The sequence below is a fragment of the Procambarus clarkii genome, chromosome 63 (genome assembly GCF_040958095.1).
Source record: "Procambarus clarkii isolate CNS0578487 chromosome 63, FALCON_Pclarkii_2.0, whole genome shotgun sequence".
NCBI classification, from domain to species: Eukaryota; Metazoa; Arthropoda; class Malacostraca; order Decapoda; family Cambaridae; genus Procambarus; species Procambarus clarkii.
Window position 1 is genome coordinate 27,149,894 of NC_091212.1, and position 14,939 is coordinate 27,164,832.

At 51.5% G+C, this 14,939-nt stretch overlaps 2 protein-coding genes across 2 annotated transcripts; one reads left to right on the top strand and one right to left on the bottom strand.

Moving 5' to 3' along the window:
* The first annotated feature begins 278 nt into the window (after positions 1-278).
* On the top strand, positions 279-1,535 carry LOC138354572 (uncharacterized). Its single transcript, XM_069308942.1, has one exon. The coding sequence runs from the start codon at positions 279-281 to the stop codon at positions 1,533-1,535; it is 1,257 nt and encodes a 418-aa protein (XP_069165043.1).
* A 370-nt stretch (positions 1,536-1,905) lies between these two features.
* On the bottom strand, positions 1,906-7,414 carry LOC138354574 (nuclear transcription factor Y subunit alpha-like). The gene is made up of 3 exons (XM_069308943.1): positions 7,337-7,414; positions 5,812-7,046; positions 1,906-3,025 (listed from the first exon to the last, which is right to left on the bottom strand). The coding sequence occupies exons 1-3, from the start codon at positions 7,412-7,414 to the stop codon at positions 1,906-1,908; spliced, it is 2,433 nt and encodes an 810-aa protein (XP_069165044.1).
* Between the last annotated feature and the right edge of the window lie 7,525 nt (positions 7,415-14,939).

Here is a 14,939-nt window from a genome sequence, read left to right on the forward strand (position 1 = left end):
CGTTGCTGTTGTGTGTGTGGTGTCCAACGTGCACGTTCTGTGGCGCCTTTATCGTCTGTGGTCAGTGGGTGTGGGTAAATAATCTTGCGGTCGGTTGTCTGTGGGGGTGAAGTTGAGCGTCCATATCTCTGGGGGAGAGATGAGCTCCTGTGGGAGGATGTGGTTCTGGCTACCACCACCACACTACTGTGCATCACTGCCCCGGTGCCCACTTGGGCCTTGAATCAACGGTATATGCCTTGGGTCTTCAGGGTATTACACTCATTAAGATGAGAGCGATGGTGGTGCTACAGCTGCCCGTGGTGGTGCTACAGCTGCCCGTGCTGGTGCTACAGCTGGCCGTGGTGGTGCTACAGCTGCCCGTGGTGGTGCTACAGCTGCCCGTGGTGGTGCTACAGCTGCCCGTGCTGGTGCTACAGCTGGCCGTGGTGGTGCTACAGCTGGCCGTGGTGGTGCTACAGCTGGCCGTGGTGGTGCTACAGCTGCCCGTGGTGGTGCTAAAGCTGCCCGTGGTGGTGCTACAGCTGCCCGTGGTGGTGCTACAGCTGCTCGTGGTGGTGCTACAGCTGCCCGTGGTGGTGCTACAGCTGCCCGTGGTGGTGCTACAGCTGCCCGTGCTGGTGCTACAGCTGCCCGTCGTGGTGCTACAGCTGGCCGTGGTGGTGCTACAGCTGGCCGTGGTGGTGCTACAGCTGTCCGTGGTGGTGCTACAGCTGCCCGTGGTGGTGCTACAGCTGGCCGTGGTGGTGCTACAGCTGCCCGTGGTGGTGCTACAGCTGCCCGTTGTGGTGCTACAGCTGCCCGTGGTGGTGCTACAGCTGGCCGTGGTGGTGCTACAGCTGCCCGTGGTGGTGCTAAAGCTGCCCGTGGTGGTGCTACAGCTGCCCGTGGTGGTGCTACAGCTGCTCGTGGTGGTGCTACAGCTGCCCGTGGTGGTGCTACAGCTGCCCGTGGTGGTGCTACAGCTGCCCGTGCTGGTGCTACAGCTGCCCGTCGTGGTGCTACAGCTGCCCGTGGTGGTGCTACAGCTGCCCGTGGTGGTGCTACAGCTGCCCGTGGTGGTGCTACAGCTGCCCGTGGTGGTGCTACAGCTGCCCGTGGTGGTGCTACAGCTGCCCGTGGTGGTGCTACAGCTGCCCGTGGTGGTGCTACAGCTGCCCGTGGTGGTGCTACAGCTGCCCGTCGTGGTGCTACAGCTGCCCGTGGTGGTGCTGCAGCTGCCCGTGGTGGTGCTACAGCTGCCCGTGCTGGTGCTACAGCTGCCCGTGGTGGTGCTACAGCTGCCCGTGGTGGTGCTACAGCTGCCCGTGCTGGTGCTACAGCTGCCCGTGCTGGTGCTACAGCTGCCCGTGGTGGTGCTACAGCTGCCCGTGGTGGTGCTACAGCTGCCCGTGGTGGTGCTACAGCTGCCCGTGCTGGTGCTACAGCTGCCCGTGGTGGTGCTACAGCTGCCCGTGGTGGTGCTACAGCTGCCCGTGGTGGTGCTACAGCTGCTCGTGCTGGTGCTGGTGGCTGAGCTCTTGCTGCTCCAATAGTAAGACAATGATCAGGGTAAAGCACTAAGACAGTATGAATGCATAGTCCTTATTAGTGAAGTAATGAAGAACGGGAAGATGGTTCAGGCAGACAGTGAGTGAATCAGTTGCGGGGGAGAGAGGCGACCCGGGTGTCGTCGACCACCACTCATTGTGACCACAAAGTGGGAGGTATCTCTCTCTCTCGTACTTGTCACTGCGGTTCTTGGAAGCTGTACTCCAATCCTCACCCCCTCAACGCCCTCTCCAAATTGGAAACATGTCGGGTATAAACCCAAAGAAATTGGTATAACTATTTGTACTCTGTTTATAAATTGTTAGTAAACAGTTTACTATTACGTCAGTCAGTCAGTTTGATATTTGTATTTGTTTACAAGTTGTTACTTGTATTATTGAGTACTTGTGAGGAGCGGTTACTTGTATTATTGAGAACTTGTGAGGAGCGGTTACTTGTATTATTGAGAACTTGTGAGGAGCGGTTACTTGTATTATTGAGAACTTGTGAGGAGCGGTTACTTGTATTATTGAGAACTTGTGAGGAGCGGTTACTTGTATTATTGAGAACTTGTGAGGAGCGGTTACTTGTATTATTGAGAACTTGTGAGGAGCGGTTGCTTGTATTATTGAGAACTTGTGAGGAGCGGTTGCTTGTATTATTGAGAACTTGTGAGGAGCGGTTGCTTGTATTATTGAGTACTTGTGAGGAGCGGTTGCTTGTATTATTGAGTACTTGTGAGGAGCGGTTGCTTGTATTATTGAGTACTTGTGAGGAGCGGTTGCTTGTATTATTGAGTACTTGTGAGGAGCGGTTGCTTGTATTATTGAGTACTTGTGAGGAGCGGTTGCTTGTATTATTGAGTACTTGTGAGGAACGGTTGCTTGTATTATTGAGTACTTGTGAGGAACGGTTGCTTGTATTATTGAGTACTTGTGAGGAACGGTTGCTTGTATTATTGAGTACTTGTGAGGAACGGTTGCTTGTATTATTGAGTACTTGTGAGGAGCGGTTGCTTGTATTATTGAGTACTTGTGAGGAGCGGTTGCTTGTATTATTGAGTACTTGTGAGGAGCGGTTGCTTGTATTATTGAGAACTTGTGAGGAGCGGTTGCTTGTATTATTGAGAACTTGTGAGGAGCGGTTGCTTGTATTATTGAGAACTTGTGAGGAGCGGTTGCTTGTATTATTGAGTACTTGTGAGGAGCGGTTACTTGTATTATTGAGTACTTGTGAGGAGCGGTTACTTGTATTATTGAGTACTTGTGAGGAGCGGTTGCTTGTATTATTGAGTACTTGTGAGGAGCGGTTACTTGTATTATTGAGTACTTGTGAGGAGCGGTTGCTTGTATTATTGAGTACTTGTGAGGAGCGGTTGCTTGTATTATTGAGTACTTGTGAGGAGCGGTTACTTGTATTATTGAGTACTTGTGAGGAACGGTTGCTTGTATTATTGAGTACTTGTGAGGAACGGTTGCTTGTATTATTTGTAGAGCTTGGTATAAGGCGTATACTTCACCTGTGAAAATAGATAGTTGGTTTGGTGAGAGCCGCCCCCCCCCCCCTGGTTGAGGTGGTGGTGGTGTGGGATCCATCCAGCGCTTGTGGCCCAGGATGTGTTGTTTAGCAGGCGAGATCCATCTGTGTAGATCTCTGTGGTATTGGGATAGCAATGTTTCGTCGTTGAAGCAATGGCCGAGTGTGGTGCAGACTTTGGAATGTTGTCGTCCAGTTGTATTGGTGTTTTATAAGTTGTATAAAGCCAAGGTCGCCTGACAGCTGGGTTGACAGCGCTTCGGATTCGTAGTCCTGAGGTTCCGGGTTCGATCCCCGGTGGAGGTGGAGACAAATGGGCTAAATGTTTCTTTCACCTTGATGCCCCTGTTACCTAGCAGTAAATAGGTACCTGGGAGTTAGACAGCTGCTACGGGCTGCTTCCTGGGGGTGGAGGCCTGGTCGAGGACTGGGCCGCGGGGACACTAAGCCCCGAAATAACCTCAAGAAGGTTGAATGCGCGGGGGAGGGGAGACAGTAAGTTGGCTTTTAGAGTTTTGAAATAAAGTGAGGTCTATATTGATGTTATTTGTGGTCTATGTGAGGAAAGGTTGTGAGTGATTGTTGAGGAAGTGGGGGGGTTATATGTTGGGTTAATTGTTGAGGAAGTGGGGGGTTATATGTTGGGTTAATTGTTGAGGAAGTGGGGGGTTATATGTTGGGTTAATTGTTGAGGAAGTGGGGGGTTATATGTTGGGTTAATTGTTGAGGAAGTGGGGGGTTATATGTTGGGTTAATTGTTGAGGAAGTGGGGGGTTATATGTTGGGTTAATTGTTGAGGAAGTGGGGGGTTATATGTTGGGTTAATTGTTGATCTGTATGAACACCGAGGCTTCAGGAGTGGAACGTTATGCGCCTCATATAAGATGTATGGCAATGTTTTGTGTGACCTCAAGGCTCAGCTCGTGCTACTTGGAACTTTTTGTTCCAAGTAGTGAATCTTAAACAACAACAACAACAACTCAAGACTCTGGTGGTCAGTAGGCGCAGCCGACGCATATGTCTGGCAGTAATAGTCTAGTTGGCTGCGAATGTTGGTTGTATAGAAACGGAGCAAAATTTTATGGTGTGCTCCCCAGGTGGTGAAGGTGAGGGCTTTGAGTATGACGAGTCGGGGTTGTGTCGTCTGTTTAAGGTGTTGAATGTGTGCTTTCCAGGTAAGTGAGGGCGAGGCGGAGTGTGTGCCAAGGAATTTATGTTCTCACACACGTGTTGGATGGGAGTGTTGTGTAGTGTGAGGCAGGGTACATGAACAAGTTTTCTTTTTTTTTTAGTGAAAATCTGAAAACAGGTTTTGGTAGTACTCGGAGGTCCCATTGTTGTGTCCAAGCAATGAGGTGGTCAAGTGCTGTTTGCATTCTTGAGACTGCATTAGGTAAGACAATGTCTGAATAACACTATATTAAATTATCAGCGTATGCCAAGAGGTGAACGGGGCGGGTTGCCCATAGGCACAATCAGAGAACACTGTATGAACATCAGAGGTCCGCGGTTGTTCAACATCCTCCCAGTGAGCCTAAGAAATATTGCCGGAACAACCGTGGACATCTTCAAAAGACAACTAGATAATTTTCTTCAAGGAGAGCCGGACCAACCGGGCTGTGGTGGGCCTGCGGGCCGCTCCAAGCAACAGCCTGGTGGACCAAACTCTCACAAGTCAAGCCTGGCTCAGGTACAATCCAGGTTCACCAGGTGCCTTGCCAATAGGTAAGTGGGTTAGAGCTAATTTTAGCTCGCTTAAAGTGTAAATGTTGTCGACGCCGAGCGTGGGCAGCTGTGTTGAATGTTCAATTTCTTGTTTGAGGAAGGGTTCTTGGGCATGAGAGAGATGGATTGAGAACAATCCATCGAGATTGGATTGAGAACAATCCATCGAGATTGGATTGAGAACAATCCATCGAGATTGGATTGAGAACAATCCATCGAGATTGGATTGAGAACAATCCATCGAGATTGGATTGAAAACAATCCATCGAGATTGGATTGAGAACAATCCATCGAGATTGGATTGAAAACAATCCATCGAGATTGGATTGAGAACAATCCATCGAGATTGGATTGAAAACAATCCATCGAGATTGGATTGAGAACAATCCATCGAGATTGGATTGAAAACAATCCATCGAGATTGGATTGAGAACAATCCATCGAGATTGGATTGAAAACAATCCATCGAGATTGGATTGAGAACAATCCATCGAGATTGGATTGAAAACAATCCATCGAGATTGGATTGAGAACAATCCATCGAGATTGGATTGAAAACAATCCATCGAGATTGGATTGAGAACAATCCATCGAGATTGGATTGAAAACAATCCATCGAGATTGGATTGAGAACAATCCATCGAGATTGGATTGAAAACAATCCATCGAGATTGGATTGAGAACAATCCATCGAGATTGGATTGAAAACAATCCATCGAGATTGGATTGAGAACAATCCATCGAGATTGGATTGAAAACAATCCATCGAGATTGGATTGAGAACAATCCATCGAGATTGGATTGAGAACAATCCATCGAGATTGGATTGAGAACAATCCATCGAGATTGGATTGAACAGATTCGAGAACAATCACAAGTACCGGTTTTGGGGTCAACTATTATATTTATTATGTGCTAGTTATACTTGTATATAACAATATGTGTCCGAGAATATGTAGTAGTAACAAAAATGACGTCAGAAGTAAGACGCGTGTTCCGACCCGTCTTGTGGTTGAGCACTGTGAGCTGCTGTTGTCCTTGTGGGTCAGCTGGTGCTCCTTGTGGGTCAGCTGGTGCTCCTTGTGGGTCAGCTGGTGCTGCTTGTGGATCAGCTGGTGCTCCTTGTGGATCAGATGGTGCTCCTTGTGGGTCAGCTGGTGCTCCTTGTGGATCAGCTGGTGCTCCTTGTGGATCAGATGGTGCTCCTTGTGGATCAGCTGGTGCTCCTTGTGGGTCAGCTGGTGCTCCTTGTGGGTCAGCTGGTGCTCCTTGTGGATCAGCTGGTGCTCCTTGTGGATCAGCTGGTGCTCCTTGTGGATCAGATGGTGCTCCTTGTGGATCAGCTGGTGCTCCTTGTGGGTCAGCTGGTGCTCCTTGTGGATCAGCTGGTGCTCCTTGTGGATCAGCTGGTGCTCCTTGTGGATCAGATGGTGCTCCTTGTGGATCAGCTGGTGCTCCTTGTGGATCAGATGGTGCTCCTTGTGGATCAGCTGGTGCTCCTTGTGGATCAGATGGTGCTCCTTGTGGATCAGCTGGTGCTCCTTGTGGATCAGATGGTGCTCCTTGTGGATCAGCTGGTGCTCCTTGTGGGTCAGATGGTGCTCCTTGTGGATCAGATGGTGCTCCTTGTGGATCAGATGGTGCTCCTTGTGGATCAGCTGGTGCTCCTTGTGGGTCAGATGGTGCTCCTTGTGGATCAGATGGTGCTCCTTGTGGATCAGATGGTGCTCCTTGTGGATCAGATGGTGCTCCTTGTGGATCAGCTGGTGCTCCTTGTGGATCAGATGGTGCTCCTTGTGGATCAGCTGGTGCTCCTTGTGGATCAGATGGTGCTCCTTGTGGGTCAGCTGGTGCTCCTTATGGGTCAGCTGGTGCTCCTTGTGGGTCAGCTGGTGCTCCTTGTGGGTCAGATGGTGCTCCTTGTGGGTCAGCTGGTGCTCCTTGTGGGTCAGCTGGTGCTCCTTGTGGGTCAGCTGGTGCTCCTTGTGGGTCAGATGGTGCTCCTTGTGGATCAGCTGGTGCCCCTTGTGGGTCAGCTGGTGCTCCTTGTGGGTCAGATGGTGCTCCTTGTGGGTCAGCTGGTGCTCCTTGTGGGTCAGATGGTGCTCCTTGTGGATCAGCTGGTGCCCCTTGTGGGTCAGCTGGTGCTCCTTGTGGGTCAGCTGGTGCTCCTTGTGGGTCAGATGGTGCTCCTTGTGGGTCAGCTGGTGCTCCTTGTGGGTCAGCTGGTGCTCCTTGTGGGTCAGCTGGTGCTCCTTGTGGGTCAGCTGGTGCTCCTAACTGTTCTCACCTTCATGGCCGACTATTGATCAAACCAAACATTATAATAATTCATTATTTATGTTATAGAAACAACAAATAAACAATAATAATAAATTATTTTACTCAGATAAATACATATGAATGATTACAATCTGAAAATGATCAAGTCTATTGAGTTGCCGTACTCATAAGAACATAAGAACTAAGGTAACTGCAGAAGGCCTATTGGCCTATACTATTCAGGGATGGGTCTGAGAGTGCTGCCGCTGGCAGAGTTGAATACTTTCAGGCCCAAACCTGTATGATGCAATTTTGCATCCTCTTCGTCAACTGCTTTTCCGTCGTCAACTCTCTTTGTCATTGTGATTGACTCTCGCAGTGCTCCTCTGGCTCTAAGAGTCATTTAACCCTCCATGCATCCTGTGGTAGTCGAAATCCAATATTTGGATGTTTCTTATCTCTAGCAGATTTAAGATTGTGAGTTCAGTCGGGGGTTCCTATTACCTTGGATGAGTGTGCTGGCGCTGCCGCCCAGGACGCTACCCGCTCTTGTCTGATTTCCCGAAAAGGCGTTCCTTATGCAGAGTTCTCCCCAGTCATTCATTCCTCGGCCCCTTGCCCGTTGGCAGGGGTCGTTGGTCTGGTGTTGCTGGTACCAAGCTGCGAGCTCCTTCGGGTAGCGTGTCCCCTTGGCCATCGTGTAGCGTGTCCTCTTGGCCATCGTGTAGCGTGTCCCCTTGGCCATCGTGTAGCGTGTCCTCTTGGCCATCGTGTAGCGTGTCCTCTTGGCCATCGTGTAGCGTGTCCCCTTGGCCATCGTGTAGCGTGTCCTCTTGGCCATCGTGTAGCGTGTCCTCTTGGCCACCGTGTAGCGTGTCTTCAGTAATCTGATTGTACTGCTGTTATGCTGGCGTTACAGTGACGGCACCTGAGTGGCCACTGTCCTCTGCTGTCACGGCACCCCCCCCCCCATTCTCTCTCTCTCTCTCTCCCTCACTCTCACTCACTAACTCTCACTCACTGTCTCACTCACTGGACGTTGTTCGTGTCCTGCAATATTACTTTAACAGGACTTCCGCTGACCTCGAGTTAAATTTACATGAAAGGTAAACCAATATATGTGTGTGTGTGGGGGGGGGGGAGGTGGCGGGAGGGGTGAGTTCCTTGTTGAGTTAATTAGTGTAACTTCCGTGTAGAGTTGGTGTTACACAGCTGACCACCACCACCACAGTATTGAACCCTGCCCCCCCCCCCTCCCCCTCCAGCTTCCCCCCCCCTGCTACCTGCCCCCCCCCCCTTCACAACATTCACCTGCACTTCACCTCAACACTGTATGGGTTTCCAACCCTCCGCCACCACAAGGATTCCCACTGTTTACCAACTCACCACAACAGTCATGGTCCCTCTCCCAGTCCCTCTCCCACTGCTGTGGGTTGGGGCAGGGCGCGGCCCGTCATCTTCCTCCTCCTCCTCCTCCTCCTCATCTCCTTTTCTTCCTCTCTGCTTCCGGAAAAGTACAGAGCTTTCATTTCTGTTTATTTCTTTTCAGGTATGTGATGAAGGAAGGCAGGTGGAGTTACCTCGATGACGTTGGTAAGGTCCCTGGCCAGGGGCTCCCTGCAGGTGAGAGGTGTAGGGTGTGGGTGTACCTGTGTCCCTGCAGGTGAGAGGTGTAGGTGTACCTGTGTTCTCTCAGGTGAGAGGTGTAGGGTGTGGGTGTACCTGTGTCCCTGCAGGTGAGAGGTGTAGGGTGTGGGTGTACCTGTGTCCTCTCAGGTGAGAGGTGTAGGGTGTGGGTGTACCTGTGTCCCCTCAGGTGACAGGTGTAGGGTTTGGGTGTACCTGTGTCCCTCAGGTGAGAGGTGTAGGGTGTGGGTGTACCTGTGTCCCCTCAGGTGAGAGGTGTAGGGTGTGGGTGTACCTGTGTCCCCTCAGGTGAGAGGTGTAGGGTGTGGGTGTACCTGTGTCCCCTCAGGTGAGAGGTGTAGGGTGTGAGTGTACCTGTGTCCCCTCAGGTGAGAGGTGCAGGGTGTGGGTGTACCTGCGTCCCTCAGGTGAGAGGTGTGGGTGTACCTGTGTCCCTCAGGTGAGAGGTGTAGGGTGTGGGTGTACCTGTGTCCCTCAGGTGAGAGGTGTAGGGTGTGGGTGTACCTGTGTCCCCTCAGGTGAGAGGTGTAGGGTGTGGGTGTACCTGTGTCCCCTCAGGTGACAGGTGTAGTGTGTGGGTGTACCTGTGTCCCCTCAGGTGAGAGGTGTGGGTGTACCTGTGTCCCTCAGGTGAGAGGTGTAGTGTGTGGGTGTACCTGTGTCCCTCAGGTGAGAGGTGTGGGTGTACCTGTGTCCCTCAGGTGAGAGGTGTAGTGTGTGGGTGTACCTGTGTCCCTCAGGTGAGAGGAGTAGGGTGTGGGTGTACCTGTGTCCCCTCAGGTGAGAGGTGCAGGGTGTGGGTGTACCTGTATCCCCCAGAAAGCTATGGACGTGTTAATTCGTCGCACCAAGTTAATATTCAAATTGTGATTTAAACATATACAATTTTATACTATCGCAGAAGGAAACGAGGCCGACGATAGTGTAATTTTGACCGAGAACTGCCCGACTGGCGGCGGGGGTGAGAGCCAATCACAGTCGCCGACCCAGACAACAAGCTCACCCATAAATTAGGACATAGTCACTGCTCCGCTCGCAGTCCAGAGACATAAACACCAAAAAAAGTGCTCCGCCCCGGCAAGCATTGTATTAGCGCGGTGTTTGGCGGAGTGGCCGGGGGGGGGGGGGTGCATCCTGGATGGGGCGTCGCCTTGACATTCACAACATGGGGGTGGGGGGGGGGACGATGCAGGAATATAGTGTGATCGTGTCGCAGAAGAGGCCGACTGGTGACGGTAGCGGATGGACATGTGCATATATTGTACATATAATGTAACTGTAAATGTATATCATTTTAGAAGAAAATACAGGAAGGATGTTTTTTTCTTGGTATTCATTTTCCTAAAAGAGGCACAGTCAAGCTGGGTTCACAACACGTCCTCTTAAAAATAACGTCACTTTTGGCTAGTATGCGCGCTATGGCCAAAAGTGGACGTAATTTGAAATGAAATCGACTCACAAAAGTAATATACTGTCCCGTTTTCTGTTTGAGTCGTCCGGCCTACTCGGAAAGGTTAGGAGAGGAAACTTTCAATTAACATTTTTCATAAAAAATTGAAACTTTATGAGAATTTCCGGCCCACCTAACGTATTAGAGGAACCTTAACTTACTGTTGTTGAAAAAAAATCCCAAATTTATTTTAATTTTTTTTCATTTTCAAATTACGTCCACTTTCGGCCATACTGGTAAACGGACCAAAAGTGACGTTAATTTTTAAGAGGACAGGTTGAGGTTCGAGCCTAGCTTGAACACTGTGTGTCGCACCTCAATCTGTCTTCCAAATAAAAACCCAAAGTCGATTCCATGCACCCGCCAAACCCCCTGTTTATGAATGAAAAGCGGTTTACACACGACTCACAACTGCTGACGTTCGAACATATCCGGAACAAGTGCTTCACTGACGAATTTTGTTCGAATCACAACGCTATAAATGCTTCACCCACGTACTACAAATACAAATAATCGTCAACAGAACCTAAACACCTGACCTATCCTATGCCTATATATACACAATATGCTAATATATTATAATATTAATTTATACTTGCGAAAATTCCAGTTTTGAATGAACAGCATATTAAAATTTATGAATTCGTCTGTGGGGTTGACCGCTGGATGTAATGGACTGGAGTCGAGGACGGGTTACCTGGTTGATAGGGTTCTGGGAGTTCTTCTACTCCCCAAGCCCGGCCCGAGGCCAGGCTTGACTTGTGAGAGTTTGGTCCACCAGGCTGTTGCTTGGAGCGGCCCGCAGGCCCACATACCCACCACAGCCCGGTTGGTCCGGCACTCCTTGGAGGAATAAATCTAGTTTCCTCTTGAAAATGTCCACGGTTGTTCTGGATGAAATTGAAATGCTTCACCCACGTACTACAAATAATCACCAACAATCGACTTGAGAATGGTCCAGGACGGAACGAAACGTCGTCGTCCCTTCACTTTCTAGTGTGTGGTTTGGTCAACATATTTCAACCACGTTATTGTGACTCCTCGTCTGCAATCGCCAACAGAACCTAAAAACCTAACCTATGCCCATCTTCTTGAGGTTATCTTGAGGTTATCTTGAGATGATTTCGGGGCTTTAGTGTCCCCGCGGCCCGGTCCTCGACCAGGCCTCTACCCCCAGGAAGCAGCCCGTGACAGCTGACTAACTCCCAGGTACCTATTTACTGCTAGGTAACAGGGGCATTCAGGGTGAAAGAAACTTTGCCCATTTGTTTCTGCCTCGTGCGGGAATCGAACCCGCGCCACAGAATTACGAGTCCTGCGCGCTATCCACCAGGCTACGAGGCCCATATATACACAATATGCTAATATATTATAATATTATTTTATATTTGCGAAAATTCCCGTTTCGAATGAACAGCATGTTAAAATTTATGAAAGCGTCTGCTGGGATCGTCCGCTGGATGTAATGGACATGAGTCGAGGCCGGGTTTCGCACCTACCGCTCCAAGCAACAGCCTGGTGGATCAAACTCTCACAAGTCGAGCATGGCCTCGGGCCAGGCCGGGCTTGGGGAGTAGAACAACTGCCAGAACCCCATCAAGCAGGACGACGGACCTGGCTAGGGAGAACTCTTCCTCTCCAGTACATACGAAACATTGTGGGTTTTAAATTGTATCACTACCATTATACACATGTTGGTCTTCTACAGCAGGTGAGAGGTGTGGGTGCACCTGTGTCCCCCAGGTGAGAGGTGTAGGGTGTGGGTGTACCTGTGTCCCTCAGGTGAGAGGTGTAGGGTCTGGGTGTACCTGTATCCCTCAGGTGAGAGGTGTAGGGTGTGGGTGTACCTGTGTCCCCCAGGTGAGAGGTGTAGGGTGTGGGTGTACCTGTGTCCCTCAGGTGAGAGGTGTAGGGTGTGGGTGTACCTGTATCCCTCAGGTGAGAGGTGTAGGGTGTGGGTGTACCTGTGTCCCCCAGGTGAGAGGTGTAGGGTGTGGGTGTACCTGTGTCCCTCAGGTGAGAGGTGTAGGGTGTGGGTGTACCTGTATCCCTCAGGTGAGAGGTGTAGGGTGTGGGTGTACCTGTGTCCCCCAGGTGAGAGGTGTAGGGTGTGGGTGTACCTGTGTCCCTCAGGTGAGAGGTGTAGGGTGTGGGTGTACCTGTATCCCTCAGGTGAGAGGTGTAGGGTGTGGGTGTACCTGTATCCCTCAGGTGAGAGGTGTATGGTGTGGGTGTACCTGTGTCCCTCAGGTGAGAGGTGTAGGGTGTGGGTGTACCTGTGTCCCTCAGGTGAGAGGTGTAGGGTGTGGGTGTACCTGTATCCCTCAGGTGAGAGGTGTAGGGTGTGGGTGTACCTGTGTCCCTCAGGTGAGAGGTGTAGGGTGTGGGTGTACCTGTATCCCTCAGGTGAGAGGTGTATTGTGTGGGTGTACCTGTGTCCCTCAGGTGAGAGGTGTAGGGTGTGGGTGTACCTGTGTCCCTCAGGTGAGAGGTGTAGGGTGTGGGTGTACCTGTATCCCTCAGGTGAGAGGTGTAGGGTGTGGGTGTACCTGTGTCCCTCAGGTGAGAGGTGTAGGGTGTGGGTGTACCTGTGTCCCTCAGGTGAGAGGTGTAGGGTGTGGGTGTACCTGTATCCCTCAGGTGAGAGGTGTAGGGTGTGGGTGTACCTGTATCCCTCAGGTGAGAGGTGTATTGTGTGGGTGTACCTGTATCCCTCAGGTGAGAGGTGTAGGGTGTGGGTGTACCTGTGTCCCTCAGGTGAGAGGTGTAGGGTGTGGGGGTACCTGTGTCCCTCAGGTGAGAGGTGTAGGGTGTGGGTGTACCTGTGTCCCTCAGGTGAGAGGTGTAGGGTGTACCTGTGTCCCTCAGGTGAGAGGTGTAGGGTGTGGGTGTACCTGTGTCCCCTCAGGTGAGAGGTGTAGGGTGTGGGTGTACCTGTGTCCCCTCAGGTGAGAGGTGTAGGGTGTGGGTGTACCTGTATCCCTCAGGTGAGAGGTGTAGGGTGTGGGTGTACCTGTGTCCCCCAGGTGAGAGGTGTATTGTGTGGGTGTACCTGTGTCCCTCAGGTGAGAGGTGTAGGGTGTGGGTGTACCTGTGTCCCTCAGGTGAGAGGTGTAGGGTGTGGGTGTACCTGTATCCCCCAGGTGAGAGGTGTATTGTGTGGGTGTACCTGTATCCCTCAGGTGAGAGGTGTAGGGTGTGGGTGTACCTGTGCCCCCTCAGGTGAGAGGTGTAGGGTGTGGGTGTACCTGTATCCCTCAGGTGAGAGGTGTAGGGTGTGGGTGTACCTGTATCCCTCAGGTGAGAGGTGTAGGGTGTGGGCGTACCTGTATCCCTCAGGTGAGAGGTGTATTGTGTGGGTGTACCTGTATCCCTCAGGTGAGAGGTGTAGGGTGTGGGTGTACCTGTGTCCCCTCAGGTGAGAGGTGTGGGTGTGCCTGTATCCCTCAGGTGAGAGGTGTAGGGTGTGGGTGTACCTGTATCCCTCAGGTGAGAGGTGTAGGGTGTGGGTGTACCTGTATCCCTCAGGTGAGAGGTGTAGGGTGTGGGTGTACCTGTGTCCCCCAGGTGAGAGGTGTAGAGTGTGGGTGTACCTGTGTCCCCCAGGTGACAGGTGTAGGGTGTGGGTGTACCTGTGTCCCCTCAGGTGAGAGGTGTAGGGTGTGGGTGTACCTGTATCCCTCAGGTGAGAGGTGTAGGGTGTGGGTGTACCTGTATCCCTCAGGTGAGAGGTGTATTGTGTGGGTGTACCTGTGTCCCTCAGGTGAGAGGTGTAGGGTGTGGGTGTACCTGTATCCCTCAGGTGAGAGGTGTATTGTGTGGGTGTACCTGTGTCCCTCAGGTGAGAGGTGTAGGGTGTGGGTGTACCTGTGTCCCCCAGGTGAGAGGTGTAGAGTGTGGGTGTACCTGTGTCCCCCAGGTGACAGGTGTAGGGTGTGGGTGTACCTGTGTTCCCCAGGTGAGAGGTGTAGAGTGTGGGTGTACCTGTGTCCCCCAGGTGACAGGTGTAGGGTGTGGGTGTACCTGTATCCCTCAGGTGAGAGGTGTATTGTGTGGGTGTACCTGTATCCCTCAGGTGAGAGGTGTAGGGTGTGGGTGTACCTGTGTCCCCCAGGTGAGAGGTGTAGAGTGTGGGTGTACCTGTGTCCCCCAGGTGACAGGTGTAGGGTGTGGGTGTACCTGTATCCCTCAGGTGAGAGGTGTAGGGTGTGGGTGTACCTGTATCCCTCAGGTGAGAGGTGTAGGGTGTGGGTGTACCTGTGTCCCCCAGGTGAGAGGTGTAGAGTGTGGGTGTACCTGTGTCCCCCAGGTGACAGGTGTAGGGTGTGGGTGTACCTGTGTCCCCCAGGTGAGAGGTGTAGAGTGTGGGTGTACCTGTGTCCCCCAGGTGACAGGTGTGGGTGTACCTGTGTCCCTCAGGTGACAGGTGTTGCCCAGATAAAGTACTGAGAAGCGCTGGTGAGTGTTTAGTTTCGAATTACACAGGTTTCTTTGATTTGAAAATTGCATCGAGAAATAAAACAAATATTTGCATTAATATCGATATAGTAAATTGTTAACGTTGGTGAAGTATGAGGGTGTTGTGGGGAGTGAGGACGGTGGTGAAGTGTGAGGGTGTAGTAAGGAGTGAGGACGGTGATGAGGTATGAGGGGGTAGTGAGGACGGTGATGAGGTATGAGGGTGTAGTGAGGACGGTGATGAGGTATGAGGGTGTAGTGAGGACGGTGATGAGGTATGAGGGTGTAGTGAGGACGGTGATGAGGTATGAGGGTGTAGTGAGGACGGCGT

Bases quoted from the DNA above. Each gene is read 5' to 3' on its own strand.
- LOC138354572 (XM_069308942.1), top strand. From the start codon at position 279: ATGGTGGTGCTACAGCTGCCCGTGGTGGTGCTACAGCTGCCCGTGCTG.
- LOC138354574 (XM_069308943.1), bottom strand. From the start codon at position 7,414: ATGACAAAGAGAGTTGACGACGGAAAAGCAGTTGACGAAGAGGATGCA. The intron at 7,047-7,336 runs GTATTCAACTCT...CTGACCCACAAG, and splicing joins ATACAGGTTTGGGCCTGAAA to GAGCACCAGCTGACCCACAA. The intron at 3,026-5,811 runs GTGCTCAACCAC...CCTTATACCAAG, and splicing joins AAGGACAACAGCAGCTCACA to CTCTACAAATAATACAAGCA.